The following is a 24,792-nucleotide window of genomic DNA, read 5'->3' on the forward strand; positions in this document are numbered from 1 at the left end:
AGGTGTGAACACAGCAATTGCACTCGGGTGCGCACCATAACAACCGGACAAGACCCTCTCAAAGAGGTGGTCTCAGTCAGGTTACAGACGAACTCTGGTGTGGTTCGTTTGTGGTGAGAACGTGTTCCGACCTCGATCCGAGCCAGCTGCAGTTGCATTACGCATCGTTTGGAATAAATAAGCACGAGCATGTTACAGTCCTGGAGGATTATTAATGTGCACCTCCTCTTGTACTGCCTTAATATGCACATCCAGCACATCCAGTACATCAAAACATTGTTTTTTAGTTGGAGCCACGCCTCGTTTTCAAACTGTATGGTTTGACTAAAGTGAACAATGCAAGCAATATAGTCCACGATGACCGGCGCTAAAATCAGCCGCCGTAGTTGTCCCTCTATTGTGACATTAGAAAGTGTCACATTTATCTTCCAAGTGTACTCTTCTTCAACGTTTTGTTTACTTCCTGGATTTTTCCTGCATTCTGACCAATCAAGAGCAGCTTTCTCGTACAAGGTGTTTGATCTGGTCCGTTTGTAAATGCTGCCTTGAGAACACAAACCAACTCTAGGCAAATATGCTTAAAAACACTCGTTAAGCCTCCAAAAATTTTGTCAAGCACTTTAAAAAGATTGCAGAGTGTTATGGCAGAATACAGTATATACTATAATAAAATGAAATGTAAATCAACCCTCCTCTTTCATAAACATCAGACATATGTGATAATGATAAAAATAAGTGTGTTATAATTGTATCTCATTGGCCAAGCCAAGAGTGTTACACCTCAAGGTAGAGCTGTTAACTGCTCGCACACACTTATTCACAATTTAACACCAATTCTTAGCAGTTTCACTTCCTCCACAGATCAGATGTCTCGACATTGTGTCTTTCTTTAGTGCTGTGATCAACTATAAGAGAGGTCAACTCACACCTCTGTCTTCCTTTTCCTTCTCTCTCCTTCCCACTCTGGAAAAAAAAAGGTTTTCTCACTTTTGAAAAAAAATTTAGCGCAATGAGTCTGACCTCATTTTCTCATGCATTTTGAGAAGGAGACGCAGAGAGAATACAGGGCTGATGGAAGCTTAGGCTTTGTATTTAAGAGGGGATTTGTGAGAGAGAGAGAGAGAGAGAGAGAGAGAGATGGGAGGACTTCCACTGATCTGAGCTGAGGTTGACGGCCATCATTAGTTTCTAACTATCACTTCCATTTTGAAGGATGATAATAATTTTCTCAACACAATGACGCACAGTTGTTTCTGTCCAAAAAGTCTGGCATATTCGTGATAGTCAAAAATAGTGTGAAGCAGTTTTTTTATCCATTAACATCAAGTCAAATCAGGATGAACATATTTTCCACATCTTGCCAGCAGAAAGTGTGAAAAGGAAACATTTGGCTCGTAATCAAACAGTGCTTATAAACTGATGTAGGCTGGCGGTGTGCAGCACCTTTGCACCTTTAAGGAGATATTAGTCTGTGTCATTTCTGGGTCAGTACAAATCCCTGTCTTCCTGGTCTTTGAAGCTTTCTACTGTATTTGGATTTGATGATTACTGTTGTGCATTTTTACACACACACACACACACACACACACACATATATATATATACACTCAGAGGTACAAAGAATGGATTGTTGCCACTGAAAGCACCATGAATTAGGCATCACTTGCAACCGCTATCGGCCCAGTTTCAAGGTCCAATTCACAAAAGATATTGTGTTAAGGATATCACAGCGCAAACATGCCCATTAGGTTTTGCAGCTGAGTGCAGTTTGCCCTTTTTGAGTCTGATTGCAATTATCCATGTGGCAAAGTACGCCAAGAACACTGTAGGCAGAACAATAGCTGTGTAAAGGAAAACAACAATTTAGGGCTGCAACTAACGATTATTTTCATTGTCGACTAATCTGTCGATTATTTCTTCGATTAGTCGACTAATCATTTTATCGAAAAATGTGTTAAAATGTTGAAAAATGTCAGTCTGTTTCTCCCAAACCTCAAAATTATGTCATCTAATGTCTTGTTTCGTACTCATGCCAAAGGGTTTTAGTTCACCGTCATGGGAGAGTTTGTAAAGCTGCCAATATTTCAACATAAGAAGCTGCAATAAGAGTATTTTGGGGTACTTTTATAGTACTTTTCTATGAAAAGTGATTCAAACCGATTAGTCGATTACTAAAATAGTCACCGATTATTTTAATAGTCGATTAGTCATCGATTAGTCGATTAATCGTTGCAGCCCTACAGCAATTTTCAGACCGTGAGCTACAGGTCTTGACCGACAAGGTGCAGAGGCAGACTTAAACTCTTCAGACAAGGAATGTTAAGGTGTTAGAGAGAAATTGTATTTGGGATTTAATATCCCAGTCTGGGATTGCTGTTGGTGCCACATGTTAGCTTGACAACTCTCTGAAGATGCTAATAATGTCACTGTAGCTGCGTATGGCTATTAGCGCTGATTTTTGTGAATTGGACTGTTTTTGTAGTGAGGCTCATTTGCATAGAAAAGGGCCAATTTTGCACAAGACAAATACATGTTACCTCATTTAAATATGTACGAATAGCACAGGAGCACCGCTATTTGCTTTGCAGTGCAGTGCACAGTCTTTTGTGAATGTACCCATCACTTGGTAGCAAGTACACCTAGCTAAAACTAAAGCAGTCAAATAAAACAGTTCTGCAATAAATCCTACTTAAATGAACGATATAATGTTCAGTTTCTGTTTAAACTGTTGTAGAGAGCTGTTGATTAAACTTTCTGGGGCTGTCGTTTGTGGTGCTGTTGAACTGTATACTGAGAGGTGTTAGTGTTATTCACAGTTGCCTACCCCCATTGCTATAAATGTGGTGCGTACAATGATAGAAATAGGTACACCACATTACAAAGTAGGAGCTAACACTTGTAATTGGCTGAGAGTCATCCATCGCAAACTGGACTCTAGCTCACTTGGATTATTAATTGATAGAGACTCGGCAATGGCTGTTACTGGCTGAATGGTGTTAGGCAACATTAGTCAATGGTAACCCAGAAATGGGTTATTGAATACAGCAGGTAGTCAGTGTTTGTTGTTGTAGAGGGTGTAACTGACAGTAGTTATAGATAGAGAGCCCTGAGCTAACAAAAAGTACTGTGGCCAATGTGAGGTGTTGGTTGAGAGGGAGTAACTTGTAGGAGAAGTTGTGGTAATGATCATTGTTTGAAAGGAAACACCTTTGATTTATCAAGGCTTTTGTGGACTTTAAGGGATTTGGGTTTAGACTTTAAGTTGTCAGTCACATTTCTTAGTAGTTTATCGCACCACAGGGCGTAATCCAAGATGACTGCTGCACAATCATCTTTTTTTTTTGGACTGATCACCAGAAATTGGTTAACTTAGGTTTCTCTTAGAGCTAAAACCTCAGTACAAAAGATCTCAAATGCCAGTAACACGTTGAACATTTAAATGTTACTGTGCAGAGAACGTGCATTACTCCTTGTCCCCGGTTTTATCTCTTTGAACTTATATTTTCCCATATGTTCTACAAAGAAAGTCACAGCTATGTAAAATCAGAATAACACAATGAGTGAAAAGTCTGAGCTCCCAACACTTCACTATCACCTTGTATTTATTTCAGCCTTCACACCTGCTGGGTTCAGCCACATCCAGCTGTGATCTAATGTTCTGCTGTCAAGCCTTAGTAAATCTTCCCTCAATATTAAGAGAGAAAGACTGGAAGGTTACCTCATTAGCCACGTTTTGGTGTCTTAGCTCGAGCCATGCTGGCGCAGATCCCCGCGCAACTAGATTAGATCCAAGAGCTTGGCACCTGAAGACAAAACAAGTTTTCTTCCAAATTGAAAACCCACAAGCTTCTGCATCATTAGGAATCAAACCATGTAGGCTTTTGAAATTATGAAGTATTGTCGATCCCAACTTCCTATAGTAGTTGAATGTGAATGCTTTGTCTTTTTGCCACAGCTCTCTTTATCGTTGTTGAAGAAAGATAGATTTGTCTGGCTGTGATTATATGTGGAATTAATCTTCTATGTCTCAGTTCATTCCAGGCTTTGTCCAAATTATCACATCGCAACATGTTTATCTTCCCTCTCCTCTCATTTGACCTGTTCTTTCTTCAGCCATCCTCCTCAGTTTGTTCTTATACAGTGCCCCATTCTTTACTGCTTCCACATGATGCATCACGCCATATCTCATCCCACACTCCTTATCTTTTTTTTCTGTCTTTTAGCCCTTGGCCTGCTACAAAATATTATTCTGTTTATTCCTTGTTTTCATAATTATAGCCCAGGCTTGTGCACTGCTGTGCCAAGTGTAGCAGTGACTTAAGCGAGTCCTTTCCTTTTTCCCTCACAGCAAAGTAAAAAGAAAAACATAATTACAGCACATTTTCTTTGAGCGCTGACTCCTCTCCAGGCCAAACTGTCCCTTGCTCCCTCCTGCTCTCTGTCACATATGTACGAGCGTGCGCACACAAATATAATAAACACAGACAGTCTGCGTACACAAGCACATTTAGATACACAAAAACAGAGCACAAATTTCTCATTCCAGCAGAACATATTGAACAAAGTGAGCGCGATGAAGCAAGGGAATAGGCGAGACAAAATGTCTACAGTAGAAGTGGCTTTGAATCGCGTCCAGCATTGTCCTGAGTGACAGAAAGGATCCCTCTGTTCAGCCTCCACACACACACACACACACACACACACACACAGTTCAGCCTCCACACACACACACACACACACACACACACACACACACGACTTTGTTGTGTGTGCTTGTGCATGCATGTGCTTAAACTATTAGTGCACTGTACATGTACGCAGCCAGCAGCTTGCAAATAAGGTTCACAGAGCGGGCACACACAACCCTGCAGACACACAGGGATGTGGTGTGCTTACGTGCCAGCACACTTGCTCCTCACAGACTATTAAAGGCTCTTAAAATCCAATATGACGGGTTGTGCTCAGATGGACTTTGATTTCGGGTGGTGCACCCATCAGCATATATATTACAAAACTAAATTACAGAGGGAGATAAACTGTTGAATTCTGCCATGTAGTCTAGAGGAACTGAGCTTCTGTGCGTAACCTGGTTTTGGTTGGCACCTCTGATATATTTTGATTATGCTAAACTGAGTGTTTTATTGAGTGAGTGAACTTGTGTTTTGATGCTGATAATGCCAGCACTGTGATGTATGCGCTTGGACGTATGTAAATCTGTAGTATAGTATGGTAGCTCTCAAAGCCACGGGTGGTCCGTCCTGGTTTCTGTGGTCTACTTCTGTTTTATGCACCACATCTACTGAGCACTGTGGGGCTCAATAGGCGAGGTGTGGGGGAGGGGCCTGCAGATTTCCATGTGATCGAGGCATCGGAATGCACCAATCACAGGGCGGTCCGGACCCGTACAACAATGGTTGTACTATTTCAGCTCTTTCATCTCATTATCCTTCTGCAGCGAGCGGGCCTTGCATAACTTTGAAGCTTGTTTGGCATCATAACATGTATTTGTGTGGGTGCGGGTGTGTTTGTGCGTGCAAGACGGGCCTGGCAAGTGGCTCAATGTAAAATGTATGATATGAGGCTCAGAGAAAGAGAAGCACACATAGAGAAATGGAGGTCGATGAGAGGGAGGGAGAGAGAGAGAGAGAGAGATGGTTGGTGTCCACAGATGTAGTCTCTAATGAGATTGATGTGAAAGCAACAGAGTGTTCTCATATCTGTATAGTGCAGCTTATTTTGTGTGAACACTCTTAATGAACTGTCTGAAACACCCAATGTTCAACATGTTCCTCTGTACAAATCATCCTTCACAAACCAGATCCTTGCCCTTTCATTTCAAATATGTCCAACATTGTGTGCAGAATTGTTCCACTGTTGCGTGTCAGCAAAAAAAAAATCTCTGCACATGCAGCAATAATCAAGAGCTTTATCATGGTCATGGCCGTATGCCAAATTACTAACTGCCTAAATGGTGGTGCTGGTATTTTTACTCAGAGTGTTTGTCTCAAATTTTTGTTACTGCCATTTTATGATTTTTACTTAAACTCAAAATAACAAGACTTAAAGGTTCTTTATGTGACATTCAGAACAATAATACAGCAGCAAACCACTGTTTACTATGTAAAGATATAGTGGGGTAATGGCATCCTGAGCACAGAATAAAGTTACACTCCCTGTAGGTGTGTTGTGATCTGAGCTTCTCTGTTCTTTGTTGTCGTAGATGGTCCGACTGCGCGTGTATGTTAATGTATGTGGATTTTGTGAGTGTATCCTATGGGCTAGCTAATCGCCACACTGTTGTGCTCATATGGTGGTTAATTCTGATATCGGAAGGGAGCTGTCTCATAAGCGTAGTGCCCACCCTCCGGTTTATACTGTTAGCTCTCTGAGGACTGTTGCAGTTATGTAGCGCTGTTTAGCGAGTTAGCGCCATTACTTGATAGCAGCGGCTTAGCCACCTTCATATTGAGAGCCGTGTGCAGCCCTCAGGAATCATAGATAGCCTCTGAATATTGGATAAAGCTACTTTAAACAAGGGGATGTCCCTGTACATCAAAAATCAAAGGATTTTTGTGACTTTTTTCAGGGAGCAGGCTTCCCTGATATCTATAGCTAGTGTGTTCCATAGCTTTGGGGCGCAATTGGAATAATGAATCAGACCATAAAACTGTGACCTGATAAAGGATTTATTTTAATGATTTTATCCTTATTTTTACCCCTCTGTGTATCTCATCTAGTAATACGTAGGCCGCATCATGTTAAATATGTCTGTTCTGTGTCTCTCTGTGCAGGTCGTCTGGGGTTCCCCCATCCAGGAGGAGACAACCCTCTGCCCCTCAATGGTACGTATGGCAACCTACAAATTTTAAGTAACAGGGAGTTTGTGTGTAAAATTGAATACATGATTTTTTTGATGATTTATATAAAAAATAATCAGTTAATCTTTAAAACAATATTTGGGGACATATTAAGCTGTCATTCATTTTCTAAGAGGACATCACATTTTAAATGGTGTTGTCCTTATACTAAAATTGGTCATTAAGGCAGGCTAAATAAAAGTAAAAGTAAAAAACAACAACAAACAAGATCCTTTTTAGTTCCTGTACCAAAAAAATACTCCCCCAAGTAAATCATGTCAGCTAAGGGGACATATAGAAAGTATGATTCACCCAATTTTAGTGACTTCAGTAACTCTCAGTTCGTCTTTGTTAAATCTTTGTATAGGTGACCCTAAGTACTGCAGATGGAGATAGTTGGCTGGTGTGAGATAACCTTGAGTGTTTGTGTTTGTTGACTGCGAAGCCTCGTGTGCCCTTGTTTGAATGGGATTGAATCCAACTGAAAAGTTTTGTGTGTCTCCTCGGCGGCCCCTCTTTGTAAATGTCAACACAAAATAAAATTGCCATCTCCACACTCGCCCACTTAAAAGTAGTTTTAACCAACAAACATTTCTGCTCATGACCTTTCACCTAGTTGTTAACCTCTCCTGGGTCCTTCTCTTTTTTTTGACTGGATAACGCTTCATGCTCAAACAAATAGATGGATAAAGAGCAGAATAAAAGAGGGTGAACGGATAGAGAGAGGACATGGTGGTTTTTGATACCAGAAAATAAGTGGATGGATTGAGGGATAGAATGAGATAGATCTTTAGGATGGAAAAAGCTTTATGTGTGCCAGCTTATTCTCCTACTTCCAACATTGTCTTGTCCTGCAAACAATGGCTTTTTTTCTGAGTGTAGGGTTTTATGTTTATAGATTTGATTTAAGGTGTTGTTTACACACAGCTAAAGCCCCTCTGTTAGAGGCAAACAAGGGATATTGTGGTTATATGGTGTGCCTCTTAGAGCAGTGGGCATCTATGCTATAATTTTAGGGTCTGTGATATAAAATTTGACTCATATTCCTTCACCCCCGTTTCTGAAAAAATACTCTGAAGACGTACTGTGCATTTAATTTCCTCATATGACCCTGTTGCACAGTAGAAATAATTTCTTTGAACTTTAAATAAATAACAAAACCTCTCTCTAATGGTTGGATAATATTTTGAAAATCCCTTTGACATGTTGTGCTTTCCAAAACAGCAGTTTAATATTCAGCTACCTCTCCTTTGCCCTTGAACGCTCCCATTCCCTTTATCATTGTGTAATGGTGTTATTGTAGCTTTTGCCTTCTGGTCTTGGGCCAGGATGTACAACACGAGAGGCCAGTAGTTTCTTCACAGGATCACTGGGTCACATGGCGAGATCACATGGTCAGGAGCTGTCATCAAGCCCTGAGACAGATGGTGCCAGCGGATAGGCAGGATTCAGAGGTTGCACACCAGCTCTCGCGCTCTGTCTCTCCGACTCTCTCGCGCTCTTTTTGTCTCATAAAGCATATACAGATTGCATTTCTTATTCTCTTGATCTCCCTCACTCACTCTCATTTTGTCTCACCCCACACTGCGTTTTATCAGCTTGTTTCTCCATCTCCTCCAATCTATTTTTCTCTCTCTCACACACACCATCTTTTTATAGCACTCTCTGCTCTCTTTCAATCTGCTTTCCTGTTTCTCTCTCCTCTCCCTTTCTAGCTCTCTTTGACCTTCCCCCCAGAGTTAATGTCCATCTGGGTTGGAAAGTCCGCTGAGGGAGGCGAGGATTATTGCTTGTGTGTTCTGGCCACTTCTTCATCCTCTCCGTGTCCTTATAGTTTTAGACTGGTCGATGCTTCAATCTCTCCAGTGTCCACATTTTAATTTGTTTCACTTCGGCCCTGTGCAAAGAAACATTATGTCCCAGTGACGAATTAAATTGAATCAGTAAAAAGAGCATCTTCTTGTGTGCACATATGATAGTGAACTGCACTGTGGGCAGAGGGACCTATTAGATTGGTTATATGCAGAAAAAAAAATTATATATCTGTGGCCTGGGGACGATTCATACCTTCTCAACAGAATTATTTAGAATGTGAAACATGACTCTTTAAAGCAGTTATCACAGCCATACATTGGTTTCATTTGTGCTCTCAGATTGCATGTTGTCTGGGTTTAGAAGATGCTATGGTGCTTTCAAAAAGTGAGTGGTTGACGCTATTGTTTCCCTCGATGTGCCTTCTGTGGTTGCCATGGTCACACAAGTTTAACAAGCATCAGCTCGGGCGACAGAGGCAGATAACCGTGCATATACATAACAGTGGCAGCCTCCCTCTCCCTCCTCGGTGCCACTGTTGCCCTCCTTGGCCGCAGGGCTCTTATTGTATTTACATTGGAAACAATGGAGGTTGCAGCGGTAACCGCGAGCTGTCATGGATGCATTTTGTTTAAAAGTCTGAAGCGTGACTGTAGGAGGGCAAATCACATATTGTGAAATGGCCAGCCATATTCAGAAACACTCGATGGTAACTGCTCTGTTATTACTCCTGGCAGGTTCATTTGATTTAGTGTGGAAGTTAGCCACAAGAGTGCTTCCTCTGCACTTGTATCAGGAGCAGACTCTGGCAAAACCACTACTACTTGGAACGCTTGGATTTTAGTGACGTACTTGATAAATTTTAGTCTTGTTTCTCTCTTGTTTTTGAATCTGCCATTGTTATCAGGGTTGAAGGCATGTCGTGATACCAGAAGTTTAGTAGTTGAAACCAATACCAATGAAATTCCACGACTCTTGACACCCAATTCGACACCACAGGGAAAAAAACAAAACAATAAACCCCATGTACTTAAACATTAACTCATTTATTAAAAACATTCAAATTAAAATAAATTTAAATTGTGTTATTAATCCCTGATGATCCACCTCGAATTTAACGTACAAGTCTATGTGGGTTCATGAGATATTGCAGGTGAGGGAACATTTACTAAATATAGCCTGCAGTATGTTAACATGAACCCCCTCCATTGTTGTTGCTGTTAAGCACTTGAACATGTAAGACGTGACAGTTGGTCTCTGTGGGTTTGTCCTGCCCCTCCTTCACTGTGATTGGATGGCTGGCTGAAAAGTGACAGTGACAAACTCAAAGTTTTGCCCAAAGCTGAACACTTTTCAACTCTTTTTGACCAGACAAAACAAATGCCTACCGCCTTGTCACACTTGTCGTCAGGTTGCACGACTGTTCAGCCTCTGTTGCTTTGTTATCTGCACCAAGGAGGTTATGTTTTCACTTCAGTTTATTTGATTGTCAGCCTAGTTTTCATGAAGTTTGTGGAAGGGTGTAGCATGGGCCAAGGAAGAACCTGATAAATTTTGGAGCAGATCCAAATCGAGGGGTGGATACACAGATTATTTTTCAGTTTCATCAGCATTGTATGATGGGGCGGAGGTCTGTGCTCCCGAAGTGCCCTTTTTAGTGCCCTTTTAGTCTAATGTTGTAATCCTGATGCCTGTATTTACCTGTGTTACTTTTCTATTGATTCGGGACTTATATAATCTGTGTTACTGTTGTACTGATCTCTTCTTTGTGTCTTTGGATTGTATCTTTTATCTCCAATTGATGGTGAGGGACTTTGTAATTTTATTTTGAAAGTGCTGTATAAATAGCCTGGTGACAAGTGTCCACCTGGAAACATGCAAAAACATCTCCGTCCTTTTTCAAAGTGCTCGTCTACAGACCTTCAAATTATAGACTTGTACTTGAGTCTAGTGTTGATAACGTGGCATAGTGACAGTTTCACAGGCTAAATATCATTAATAGCTGATTAATAAAACAAAAGGCGGACAAACAATGGAACATCGCTTCACTGTCACGAGCCACCTAGCACTTTTATTGGTACAGTGTATTATGCTTCTTTTATAATCACCCTCTTCTTTGATTTGTCCTCACTCTACATGCAGCCAGGAATTATAGCAGGAGACGAGGTAAAATATAATCATGGGTGTATTATGTCACTTTTCCAGCATAAATTTTACTCTGTAGGTCTCAATATTTTGACTGCCTTTGTGATGTGAAGCCGTGCTGCTATTGGTTATAAGGCGTTGGTTGTTAAATGAATGCTTGCAAAAGTTTTTGAATGACTCTGCGCTTTGTATCCGTACAGTGAAGTGACATGTTTGTCTGCATGATTGTCTTAAGTGTCGAGCCTTGCCATCAGCTTGCGAATTGATCTGCATCAGCATCTTTCATGAGTGTGCGTTTCTCTCGTGCGCTTGACTCTGCTTGCTTTTTGTTTCTTCTCATTTTTTACAAACATTTTGCAAGATTGTGAAGTCAGACAATACTGTGTTAGTTTCACATTTAGCTGACAGTTAATGAGGCAGAGAGATACACAGAGTTTATACACACACTGCAACAGAAGCACATGGCCAGGCACATGGCCGGACACACGCACTCATACACACATCTTCAGTCACACACAGCATGTACTGTAAGCTGAGGCTAACTCCCTTGCATAAATCTTTATAAAGCAGCTCAGGGCAGGTTGTATAGGAGCAGGAATAGGCCGGGGAGGGCTTAGTCACTGCAGCACATACACAAACACTTGCACAAACATGCACAGTCCACTGTGAAACTATTCAGACCCACTCACTGAGAGGACTCGTGTTTGTTAGAGAGAGCCTGCATGTATGTTCAGTCCTTTATAGACAGTCACTGGCCGTGTGTGAGTCAAGGCAACCGTTTTACTTTTTGATTTTTGTTCAGCCCAATCCTTTTGAAATGACTCTGATACATACTTTCAATCTGCAACATCTCCATGCCACATTACTAAAAATTAACCCACAACCACTTGACTTTTTTTTTTGGTTATGTCTATACATTTGTATCCTTATTTTAATTAGACAGTTACAAAACTATTTTTAGTTACATATGATCTGCTACTAATCTTTTGTATGCTGTATGTCGTGTTTGTTCCCCTTCAAACAGCAGTGTTTTCTTGATAGCAGTTTGATGATTTGAACATATTTGCAGATTTTATAGGGGTCTGGAAAACATCTGCAACATTTCACTCCTACCAGAGAGTATTAAAGGGAAACTACAACCGTTCTCTAAATTCATAATTGTTACCTCCATGGTATAAGGCAGTCCAAAAATATTATTAAACATGAATGTCTCTCCCAAATCTACAAACTAGAGTGGTAAAACTTAAACTAGTGATGTCATCGTTCATAAGCAATGAATTATAAAGGATGTTATAGATCAGTGGTTCCCAACTGGTCCAGCCACGGGATCCATATTTCTCCTTAGTCATGAGTTTGATGTCTAAACAGTTTAATACATTCAGTATCGCTCTTGCGTTTGGCCATGTCATCAAGATAGATTGCTGCTACTGTTAAGTAGCTGTCTGTTAGGCACTCACTCTACAGCAGGTAGCAGCACTTCAAAATAAAAGCTCTGTGCTGTAAATTCACTGTACTAGAAATAAATGTGGTTTTTTTTTTTTTTTTTTTTTTTTTTACAAACTTGATATGTTTGCAAGTCACTTGCGGTCCATTCAGAATGGACCCACGGCCCACATTTGGACCATGACCCACCAGTTGGAAACGAATGTTCTGAGTATTTGGGTACATTCTCTGTTTCAGTACCGAGAACACTACAAAAGAATAAAGCTCATTTTGGGTATAGAATAGAAAAGAAACATTCTTTTGCCCCTAAAAATCAGTCACCAATTTATTGTCTATGGAGCAGCTCCAGACTTTATACCCTATGACATCACAAGATTGAGACTTACTTCTCTGGTTTCTGGTTTTGAGAGACAGTAGCTCATGTTCACAAATGTTGATCAAACTTTCCTAGGCCAATGAAGCAACATATTGGAATTTTAATTACAGATGATGTTCACATCTAGTCACACATTACCCAAGGAAAAAGCATCCCTTGTAATGTGCATTGCATGCGACTAGCCTTAATTACATGGTGAGTGATGTCAGATCACGACTAAACAAAATACTTTGCTTCTTCCCGTTCCACCCACCCAGCGCCTGGTGGATTACTCAATGCAGTGAAAAGATGTGAATAAAAAGTTTTATGTACAGTTGTCATGTAACCATGACAACAACGACCGCTGCTGAACCTTTACTCCAAGCTCTCTCCTCAGAAAATAAACCTCTCCCCCTCCTATCCTCTGTCTCTCAGGCCACTCCTCTCTCTTCCCCATGGAGGATGGTTTTCCTGATGATGAGCGTGGCGATCAGGGTCTTGCAGGCCTGGGCTCTCCACACTGCTTTCCACACCAGAACGGAGAGCGCGTCGAACGCTACTCACGCAAGGTCTTTGTGGGAGGACTGCCCCCGGACATAGATGAAGGTAAAGTGGTTACAAAAAGATCAAACAAATTTTATCTCTGGGCCTTTTTGGGCAATTTTAAGGCAAGGTATACCATAAGACGCCATTGGAAAATGACACCTGCAACACAAGCATCTTACTGCACGCTGGTGATACCTTAGAGTAAGCTTTTCCTGTAAATGTTCCTCAGTGTTTTCTTTTGGAAAAACTTGTGGACTGGCAATGAGTGTGAATTCTGTCTATTTAATTTCAGATGAGATAACAGCCAGTTTCCGGCGTTTTGGACACCTGTTTGTGGACTGGCCTCACAAAGCAGAGAGCAAATCCTATTTTCCACCCAAAGGTTTGCTAAATTATTCACTCTGTGCCGTTTTGTCTTGCAGTTGTTTACTGTTTTGTGAGGGGGAAGCTGCAGCACCTCTTTGACATTTATCAGCACCAAGTTCTAATCCAATTTATTACTACAAAAGATAGGTTTCACTTATTGCTCCAGTGTGTTTCTGCCGGAGAAAAAGACTGATATATTTTTTGGTAACTGTATTTTTCAGTAAAGCATTGTTAGCCTTGTATATTTGTGAACAACCACCATTCATATGTGTGCATCTGTGCAATCTGCCGTTAGACTATTATGTGAAGCATTTTGTAACCATGTGTGGACTGTTTGTCTGTTTCTCTGTCTGTTTGTAAAAGCTTATGCCTTCCTGCTGTGAATGCAGAATGTCGTGTTCAGTCACAGTAATCATTGCGCTAAATGCCAACGTGACTTTGTGACAATACACTGTGTCCCTGGCAGCATGAATAACCCCGCTGTATTATGTGTAGGCTACGCCTTCCTGCTGTTCCAGGATGAGAGCTCAGTGCAGGCTTTGATCGATGCCTGCATCGAAGAGGACGGCAAGCTGTACCTCTGTGTGTCCAGCCCCACCATCAAAGACAAGCCGGTCAGTGGGAACACACACAAACACACTCATCTGCTGGCATCTCTTGCTGTTTCTACTGAAGTCACTACAACTTATGGTTTTGCCTTTTACTTGACTTTACTACCAGCTGTGCTCAGTGCTGAAACCTGTTGGTTTTGTATGTGACAGGTCCAGATCCGCCCATGGAACTTGAATGATAGCGATTTTGTGATGGATGGATCTCAACCTCTGGATCCGAGGAAAACCATCTTTGTGGGAGGTGTCCCTCGTCCACTCCGTGCAGGTATGCCTCATTTTCATGTTTGTCCTTGTATTCAAAGGTTTAGTGTGGAGGATTTAGTGGCATCCAGTTTAGTTTGCCATTCTGAGCTATTGTAGAAACAACATGGCGGACTCTGTGGAAGAGGGCCCACTCCATTTGTAGATATAAGTGGCTCATTTTAAGGTAATTAAAACACAATGGTTCTTATTTTTGGCTGATAATAAACTAATGAAAACATAGTTATGAATGTTATATTCCATTTCTGCCAATAGGTGCCCCTAAATTCTACACACTGGACTAGGGATGGGCGATAAAACGAAAATTGTCTTGATATTATATTCCTCAATAAAGATGTAATAAATTCTTGATAAATCTTTAAAATAATTAAACCACCCATACGCCCATAGAGGGGGGGGTGGTAATGTACCTTAAATCCCAGATGCCACCTGCCAATGCCACCAGAATGAAGGGGAAGGAGAGGTAGTAGTAGTAAAAGAAGATGAGACCAGTTGCCAAGCTAATGTGCACCACAATGTTAGAACATTACAACAGTATAACAACATTCGGCACGCTCACAAAGTTATTTTTAGTCTGATTATTTTTAACCATGGATAACACTCTGGGCTACTACACAGCCGAATTCACCACATAACGTTAGCTACAGTAGCTGTATGGGTAGTCAGCTTATCTAATGCTAATGTAAGTTAGCAAGTTAACATGATTCACATGTCTGTTACATTAGACTGATATGACATAACATGAATAAATGTAACTAAACTTCAATACATGAACTTGTTTGTGAACATGATTTTTGTCTGAGTCACGTCAGATAGAGTTTCACCAGCAATGAATAATCCCATGTTAATTCAGCGAGTCTTCAAAGCCCATCTTTTTTGGCAGAAATTAAATACTGTGCATATCAAACTAGTACAGAAAGTACTGACCACAGTACAGACATTTTTTGTGTGTATTTCTTTTGTTTACACTGTCAGCTAGAACAGTTACTTTAACTTCAGGAGCAAAAATCAGCCTTTAAACTTGAAAGAAATATTGATTTGATATTTATCGTGTTAATTATCAATATCGACTGATAGGAAGGTTTTTATTGTGATAACATTTTTAGCCATATTGCCCAGCCCTGCACTGGCCCTTTAAGACTCTGTTTTCCACCAAGTGAATCAATAACAAATGAGCGTTTGATATGACAACACTTACACTCACGTATGTATTGTGCATACGTGCTGAATTATCAAAGGCCTTTAATACATTTTCAATCAATCTCTGCATTTTATCCTTTTGCTTATGTTTACACTGTAAATCTTAAACGAGCAACACTAAGTAGCCATCCTTCACTTCTCATGCGGAATTCTGCCCAATCACTGAAATGCCAACTGTAAACAAAATTTGTAAGACTCTGCAATGTGATCAGCTTGTATTCATAATAAACATTAGACCTGCTAGAGGGTAGGGCTAAAAGAGCTAATGTGCTGCTGAGGTCGGCTTTGACCTACACTGGTCCCGTCAGGAAGTACCCTCTGTGACACGCTGTGCTGTGTAGAATAATAAATTCCTTTTTATCCTGATAGCAGTGTTATGTGCACTGTTTGGTCATGTTGTTTGCACCTCTTGTAGCTGTGTTTTAGACTTCCGCATTGTAATTGTGGTAATGACCAAGGTCATAAGGCCCTGTGGTGCATCAAATGTTTTTATGACCCTGTGTAATATTTGGATCTACGTTTACATGTATAAAATCTACATATTAAAAAAAACTGCCATTTGACTTTTTTATGTTTTAACAAGTAAAGCCGCCTTGTAAATTTGCAAGGTCATCTCCCCCCAATTTGCATATTAACTGCTGTTAAGACACACAATGAAGACTGTAAATAAACTTGTTGGAATTTACCGCAACCATTTTAGCAGCTGACACTGCTCTCATATTTGCACCATAAAACTCGGCTGAACTTTAATCCATCTGTGTTGACAGCTTTAAGCTCTCAGATCAGCAGCCCTCATCTACTTGCTGTGTGGTGTGTTTGTGTTCACTGGCTACATGGCCAAGAGTTCATGTATTAAGCCTCTGTGTGTGTGTGTATGTGTGTGTGCGCATGTAGCTGGATTTTGCCAGAATGTTTCTTACTGTGTTCCTGTCTTCTGCTTCTGTTCGTCAGAAGTGTGAATATTTTGCTCATTTGCTTCAATGTGTCGTTTTCCTTCTTTGCAGTGGAGCTGGCCATGATCATGGACCGCCTGTATGGTGGGGTTTGCTACGCTGGCATCGACACAGACCCTGAGCTGAAGTACCCCAAGGGAGCAGGGCGGGTCGCCTTCTCTAATCAGCAGAGCTACATTGCTGCTATCAGTGCTCGCTTTGTACAGCTGCAGCATGGAGAAATCGATAAACGGGTGAGTGGAAATAGAAGAAAGCTCAGTGTTTTTCAGTCTCCCCCTCTATGGTCCCCTTCTTTCTTCATTTGTCTCCCCGCACCTCACTTCCTGTTCTGTTCCTCTTGAACTCTCCTCCCCTTTTTGCCCCTTTTTAGAGTTGTGCTAAAAGGGAGAAAGTCTTAGCAGGTTTTGTTAAGGAGAGAAAAATGCAGAACTTTATACAGAATGTGTTTGTTTCTTAGCAGAGAAAGTGAAACGGGGAGGCACATTTAGCATAATTGTCTATTCATTTTAGAAGATCAGTGCAAGAAGCAGTAAGTGTTCTGACTTCAAGCTTCAAGAGGAGGATTTCTTACTAATTTAAATTATATTCAACCAGAATGTCTCCCACTGAGTGAGAGCATAAAACAGTATCAAAAAGACTGTTGTTAGATGTAGATGAAACCCAGCATAAACAATGTCTTCCTGCTAATTTATGGCAAAGCTTTGTTAACAGTTTCAGTAAGAAGTAAAAACAACAGGAACAGACAGTTGTGTTGAACATTGTTAGAGGTACAAAGAGGTTTAAAGGAACAGTTCACCCCCAAATCAAAAATACATATGTTTCCTCTTTAGTGCTATTCATGAGTCTAGATTGTTTTGCTATGAGTTGCTTAGTGTTGGAGATTGTCTGTAGAGATGTCTGCCTTCTCTCAAATATAGTGTAACTAATTGGCACTCGGCTTGTGGTGCTCAAAGCGCCAAAAAACAAAACAAATTTGAAAAACAGCAGAAATCGTTTTACTCAAGATAATCCACAGACCTTGTTGAGAGCTATTAGAAGCTATTTTCTCTTTATTGAAGTACACCTGCCAAACGTATCACCGCGCAGAAGGAAGGGTGCATCTACTCATGGGCGAGAGGCTTGTGACATTATTGCATCCTCCTTAGCTTAAACGTTAGCAAGCTGAGTTTTGCTAGGTGACCAAGTAGTAGATGCATGTTACCTTCTGTGCAATGATACAGTTGGCAGGTCCCTACATGAAACTGCTCACAACAAGGTCTGTAGATTATCTTGAGTAACCGGGTCATGATTTCTAGAAAGAGACATTGCTGTTGAGTTTTCAAATGTATTTTTTTGCCGCTTTGAGCACTACAAGCCAAGTGCCATCTACTTCCATTACATTCAAAAGAAGGCAGACATCTCTATGGCCGATATCTCCAACACTCTGGAACTCACACCAAAACAGGCTAGACTGATAAATAGCATTATATGGAAGAAGGAAAAATAGGTGTTTTTGGTTTTGGGGTGAACCGTCCCTTTAAGTATCATGGCAGATTATTCCATGACACCACTGCAGTAACATTAAGAGCTGTCAAGTCATCTACCTCTGTCCAGAATGCGCTCTGAAACTCACCAGTGAACGGAAAGGTTATGTCTGTGGAGTCATTTACACAGTGTACAGTTGTGTGATTACACTTCCGAGCCAAGGCTATCGGTGACTTACCCTCTGTTGTCAGCATCTGAGGAATTACAGTAACACAGCTTACGGTTGCTTGTAGTTGACTCAGATGTCATTCACATTTGCACAATAGAGGTGAGTGAACAAAATAATGTGAGCAGAAATCCAACAGAAATATCTAGTGAAGAGGTAACACTGTAATATGAAATACTGGAATAATAGTACGCTGCTCACTTATTTGCATAATTGCTGTGCAAATTTTGTAGACTGAGTGCCTCAGTGACATTCACTTGCTAATGGCACAATCCCTCATCACTGAGCGGTTGGAGAAGCAAGTGAATGGTGTACAGTGAGGGGAGTTTGAAATCTCACAAACTGTAACATTTGGAGTCTTCCTCAGGCTCACTGTGACTGGGCCTTCATGTTGCATTACTCCCTGCATTATTTTAAGCCATTTTGTGAGTCTGCAGACTCAGCCACCAACAATGAAAACTACTATTTTGAGCATTAATTAAAAAAGGTTTTTAAAAAAGGCTGACCAGAAATGGTATAAAAAAGGAGCTGTAGTTGGTAACTTTTATAGCAAAAACATAACTTTTTTCTGTCACTGCATTGCCTATTTCTTGCTTTAAATGATTTCAGACATATATTTTCGTGTACTGTTTAACTGTAAATGGTCTGGTGGGTCGCCTGGGCAGTGTTTTGTTTCGGCTTGACTGTATCCAACATGGCAGCAGTCACAACCTTTCTCATTCTACAGCTAAACAGTACACTAAAATATGTTTCTGAAAACTTAAGGGGATAGGTGAGAAATGGGCAATGCAGTAACAGAATCTTAATTAATATTTGATCAGTGCTGCCTAGTTTGACAGTTTGACCACACATATACAGTAATTGACATGACTGACAGCTGCATTAGAGACTCCTTGGCTCTGATTGGTTGATTTCGGTGTGTCATGGTAAATTCTTGCAAATGCCATTAGAGACAGTTCGAAGAGGAGAAGGGGCATGTTTTTTTTTTTGAGTGACAGTTTGAGCAAATATGGCACAAAGTAACTCATAAAAGGATTATAGATTTAAAGAACATTACTGGCAGTATACCTGCTAAATTTTCAAACAAACCATGTTTTCAGAGGAATTTTCTACATTTCTGGTGCCATCTGTTTCATGTCCTGTAAGGTTGATAAAAAAAAACATCCAGCAGAGACACAGACATTGTAAAGGAAATAGCATAACTAAACTCAAATTATTCCCACCTCTGATTGCAGGTGGAAGTGAAGCCATACGTGCTGGATGACCAGCTGTGCGATGAGTGCCAGGGAACTCGCTGTGGCGGGAAGTTTGCACCGTTCTTCTGCGCCAACGTCACCTGTCTGCAGTACTACTGCGAGTACTGCTGGGCGGCCATCCACTCGCGTGCCGGACGAGAGTTTCACAAACCCCTGGTGAAGGAGGGCGGCGACCGACCCCGTCACATCTCCTTCCGCTGGAACTGAGCGGACGACAGAGCGGGAGAGGCAACAGGGGAGCAGGAGGGCAGGTAGTGCAGGAGTCGCAAATCATTGTACAAATAAATGCACTTTTCTGTTGCTGGTTCCTTTTTGCTCTAATTTCACTGAAACTTTTTCTCATTTTTTTTAAGTTAATATATATCTATATTTTGAAGATAGAAAAGAAAAACTGGAATTATATCCAAATATGTCCAGCAAGGAAAAAAGATGTGTAACATAATTTTATTTATGTGTTTGATTTTTGAAATATTTTTATTAGTTGTCAAAAAAAATACATATATAGGAAAGTTTGAGGTGTGATATGGTACTCTGCTATTCAATTGGCATGTTTTTTTTTCTCTAAACATTGTATTTGATTTTAATTTTTTTATACAAGAGGCCCCAAAACAATACACTTCATTTGACATTTGATTGACTTCTTTTGTAGCAGAGCTGTTGCTTTTTATTTTGTACCGAGTCTCCAGAGCAAAAAGCTGTTGAAACAGTGTATCATTGGCTTATTATTTCTGAGAGGTGTGATTAAGTTCTCTATTGATGCAAGAGGCTCCAGAGCAAATGTGAATTGAAAAAGGTGTTGCTAAAGAAGAGTGCACTTATTTCCAATTTTTATGAGTGCAGATACAGTATATAAGACCCTTAGTAGTTAACCAAAGCTGAATCTTGAATTAACTTTGAAGAACAGAGAGGGCCGGCTGCAGAACGAAATGGATTCTTTTCCCTCCCATATCAAAATGTTTGAACCTCTCTTTTTATGATTTCCGACATCATACAAATATTTTGATGTTACTTGAAAATCGCAACGAAAATTTTAGCAACACATATTTGGGTTTTGATCTCCATTTTGACATGCAAAAACTAATACCTCAAACTCAGCTGCTAATGTGCCGAAATACAGTTAAAAAGAAAGGATAAAAAAAAAGCAAGAAAGAAAACATCATCACCTGCTGGTGTTCTCCTTTCCTTAGAAGTATAATCAAAGGGAAGTGATGCAACAGGCAGAGTGTGATGTGACTGGCACAGTTTTGTACTCACTTGCTTCATCACCTTATTTTTGTAATCAAACCCAGGGTTGTGCTAGGGACAGAGCAGAGCATCGTACAGTATACAGTGTATTAGGGGAATGTATGGCGTAGGGAGGCTACAGGAGAGACAGACAGGCTTACTGGAAAAGAGATAAGTCCAGCCCCACTCCCCCTCCTCATGTCAGCCTCTGCTGCTGAGCTAGCAGCTAACAGAGGGTAGGGCCTCATTGATGGATCAAAACCGGCTCTCTGTGTGCGTACACAGCGGGGGTTTGGATCCAGATCTTTCAGGACTGAGGTTAAGGTAACTCCTCGAGAGAAGGCTGGTCGAGTGGCCGCCTCTTATTGCAGTTTCTACGGGGCTACCACCAAACGGGAAATGCCTGTCCTGTGTTTTGTTTTTTGATGCATTTGTGCAATTCTCCCAAGTCTTTAATGAAAAAGCTCTACTTTGCATCCGAGAGTCAGCTACATGTAATGAAAGAAGCAATTAAAGTTTATCTGATTTTCCCAATCGTCAGCACACATTTGAGTCATGGAGGGATCTGCCCTTTCGGCGAACCCTCTATCCCTTCTCCTGCCAAGCTAATCCAACTCAGCATCCAGTGTTTTTGAAGCATAAATGAAGATAGTCTCTGCAGTGTGCTCTACTACTACACACTTGTGACCCACATGCAGTTTGCTCTTGATAACAGTCGGTTGTACCCAGTGGCTTTTGGGAACCAAAGATGGCTGTGCAGTAGTGGGTCATACTGTAGCTCATTTTTTATTTAGGTTTTTTAGTCTTGTTTTCTTTCTCATTTCTTCAAGGACGTTTTTTTTTCATATATATATTTTTTAAATTCTGTCACTTATACCCAGTTTTGCTTAACTGTCAAGCCCAGCAAACCAAAGATTGGCCTTGAACATAATATATTTATATATATATATATTTGACAGTGCAGTCAAAACCCATTAGAACACCAGTGGAAAATCAACAGGGCTTGCAGAAACACATACACACACACACAAGGCCTCACACACTCCATTGCTCAAAATGGAGGTGCACGCTGGTAGGCACTAGTTCTTTTTATCTCCAATAGGTCTGCGGAAAGTTTAACATTAAGTGCACATTCACAAAACGCAAAGTAAAACTAATCCTCACATTTGTTTTAACGTTTTAAGTCACTCAGTGGTAACCTACTAGCTGAGCATTTAAATATGTCAGGGAGTTAGTACAGAAACTTGATTATACACACTAGTGAGAAACGTATCCTCATATCGGCGTGGTGTCGTTGCACCAGTTTTGCACCCTGGACATTAGTTTTGTGGGTGTGGTGGGTGAGCATTTTAGAAGTTAAAACACTTTGTGAAGAATTTGCTGTTAAATGAGATGAAAAAAAAAGATTATTTTATACATGGCCTGCTGATTTTTGGTACAGTGTTTTCTAGCTAAATTATTTTGTCATGCACATATAAACATTTATTATGCACTACTTTTCTAAATATTTTTTCTTTTTCCAACAGTCATTTTAGGCACATTTTTCACAAATGGGGAAACTCCTTTTTGCAATACCTCAATTTTTCACATTGTGAAAGGTAGCTTTTGTACTTTTGTTACTGAGAGATCTGCATATATGGAAATGTTCATTTTAAGAAAAAAAAAGTTGAGTGATTTCAATATATATTATTTTCAATTATGCTTTTTATACATTTCAGTGCTGAGGAAACTTTACAACTAAGTGCGCACTTGTGTTGATGCGACTTCAGATCTGCAGAGGAGAGACCAAAGTGTATTGCTCTCTTGGTCTTAGCTTTTCGTACACTAGATGTTTCCAGTCAATCTGGTCAATAACAGCATGGCGAGAATTAAAAAAACAAAAAAACTAAAAAAAAAACCAACAAAAAAAAAAGTTGTAATTTGAAATTGATGTTAATGTCTCTAAACATGGCTATACTAGTTGGAAAATGGTAACTTCTGTCTTGGTTTCCTCTCCATAGATGGAGTATAACTTATTATAAGGAGAATGCAAAATTTGGTTCACGCTTAACGCTGAATCTCGTATCACAAGAATGGATGTTTGGTGTTTAGATATTTTAATATTTCAAAAAAAAGTATATATATATTCTTGAACTTGCCAACTAGCACCTATTGTAATCCTTAGCATGCATGACAAAAAAAGAGAAAATGACAAGTACATGAATTAGCTATTAAAATTAATTGTTGTGGTGTGCACCAAATGTTTCTCAACTATTAAGTTGTTAAGGACACCCCGAACCCACACTCACCTCACCTCACCCCCCTCCCCCCTCTCCCCTCTCCCGTGTGTTGATCTCCTCGCTTCCCCATTCGCAGACCTCTGCAGGATGCACATGACAGAGATAAGACGAGAAACAAGACAGAAACTTAACTTTAAATCAATTCGGCAGTGCAGGACTTTGAGCATCCTTATAGAACACTGTTTAAAAAAGACTTGAGAACTCATCCCCGCTGTCTGTCGAGGTGATCTTATATAGACCTATCTGGAGGAAGGGGAGCTTAAAGACTTGAATGTGGTAAATGTTGCAAGTTAACTTCAAGTTGTTATGTGCAATACTTCTTTTGAACCTTTTTCCAGATAAAGACTCTTTGCAATGTAATTCTTTAATGCCATTTTTAATTGCAGACATTTAATTAAAGAAGATGTTAATATGTTTTTCACAGTCATTTTCTACTGTTATTGTAATCCTTTTCATGCTGGTGTTTGTAAAAAAGAAAAGAAATCAAACTATTTGTACTAATATAAATAATTGAAGTTATTTTTAAAACATTAAAGGTTTTGTGCTCATTTGCTTATTTTGTTTATTTTAAGCTACTGTGATTGATTGCATTGTAATTATTAGGTCAACAATGTATTTAGCTGTTTATTGGTATATTTTTAATTGGAATGTATAATTGATTTTTATAATTTTGATCAGATTTTTGTTATATTTTTGAGGTGAAGCTTTTAATATGTTAAAGTGTCTAGTTTTTACTAATTGCTATATTGTGCTCCACAATATATGGTTCACATTTTCTGAAGGAAAATAAATATTTAAATATTTGTCTGTTAATGATGTTACTTAATGGCAAGATTTCAATAGTTTTTAACTGTGTATGGGAAGGTTGTTGTATTTATTAATAGCATTTTTTACTTAAGATATCACCTTAATTTTTATTGTCATTTCACTTTATAAGTTCCTATTTTTGTATTTTCCTTTCTAATTAAGTTATGTAATACGGATATGTCCATATTTCTAGGAGTTGGTCTGTAGAAGTGCTAGTGAAAACGAAAAAGAAAAATCTAATGTTATTTAATTGTTTGCAGCCAACTATTTATAACAGTATGCATAATTTTTAAATATTTGTAATGTGAAATGTTGAATGAAATAAATCTTAACTGTGATGAAAATATGTGCTTGGTGTGCTTATTTATGTTGGACATTTAAAGTGGTTATGGGATCCCACTGACTACGAGATGACCCTGCCATATTTGGTCACATCTTAATGTAATCACAGATTGGCTTTCATATAGTGTAATATTACTGATATTTTTATTATATTGCATGAGCAGTCAGTCCAAACATTAATTTTAAACAAGCAGAAAGGTGTTGCACTGTCTCGTACCTCTGATCACACCCAGCAGTGATGGTATTTCTATGGCATAATATACTATGACATTTTTCTATTGCACACTATACTCAATCATTTATTTTTAATGGCACACTACACTATATCATAATTAAGGGCATATATTACTATGACTTACAACTTTTGATTTGTATCGTACTATATATGACATTTTAATGGCATACTATACGATGACTTTTTTTTTACCATATGATACTATTACATGTTTATGGCAAACTGTACTATGACATTTCTTATAACATACTATGACATTTTTATGACATACTATACTGTGACTTTTTACCATACAATACTATGACATTTTTAGGACATACTATACTATGTAGAATAGCTACTGCTCCACCTGGCTCAGTCATGACAAGGTGCTGAAGACATCAATGAGTCCAAACTAATAAAAAAAAACA

At 39.7% G+C, this 24,792-nt stretch overlaps 2 protein-coding genes across 3 annotated transcripts in view; one reads left to right on the forward strand and one right to left on the reverse strand.

Moving 5' to 3' along the window:
- Nucleotides 1–16,621, reverse strand: part of adad2 (adenosine deaminase domain containing 2) — a 107,602-nt gene extending 90,981 nt beyond the window's left edge. Inside the window, exon 1 of the mRNA XM_050036771.1 lies at nucleotides 16,517–16,621. The gene's annotated coding sequence lies outside the window, so the exon portion shown is untranslated. The remainder of the gene's footprint in view (nucleotides 1–16,516) is intronic.
- cpeb4b (cytoplasmic polyadenylation element binding protein 4b) overlaps nucleotides 1–24,149 on the forward strand; it is a 38,844-nt gene extending 14,695 nt beyond the window's left edge. Inside the window, exons 4-11 of one of the 2 annotated variants that reach the window (XM_050036750.1) lie at nucleotides 6,792–6,842; nucleotides 10,812–10,835; nucleotides 13,048–13,218; nucleotides 13,451–13,540; nucleotides 14,020–14,138; nucleotides 14,286–14,400; nucleotides 16,601–16,782; nucleotides 19,475–24,149. In XM_050036750.1, the coding sequence (XP_049892707.1) occupies nucleotides 6,792–6,842; nucleotides 10,812–10,835; nucleotides 13,048–13,218; nucleotides 13,451–13,540; nucleotides 14,020–14,138; nucleotides 14,286–14,400; nucleotides 16,601–16,782; nucleotides 19,475–19,702 (980 nt within the window). In that variant the 3' untranslated portion in view covers nucleotides 19,703–24,149. The remainder of the gene's footprint in view (nucleotides 1–6,791; nucleotides 6,843–10,811; nucleotides 10,836–13,047; nucleotides 13,219–13,450; nucleotides 13,541–14,019; nucleotides 14,139–14,285; nucleotides 14,401–16,600; nucleotides 16,783–19,474) is intronic. The other variant, XM_050036758.1, reaches the window with a different exon arrangement.
- The last annotated feature ends 643 nt before the right edge of the window (nucleotides 24,150–24,792 follow it).

The sequence above is a fragment of the Epinephelus moara genome, chromosome 3 (genome assembly GCF_006386435.1).
Source record: "Epinephelus moara isolate mb chromosome 3, YSFRI_EMoa_1.0, whole genome shotgun sequence".
NCBI classification, from domain to species: domain Eukaryota; kingdom Metazoa; phylum Chordata; class Actinopteri; order Perciformes; family Serranidae; genus Epinephelus; species Epinephelus moara.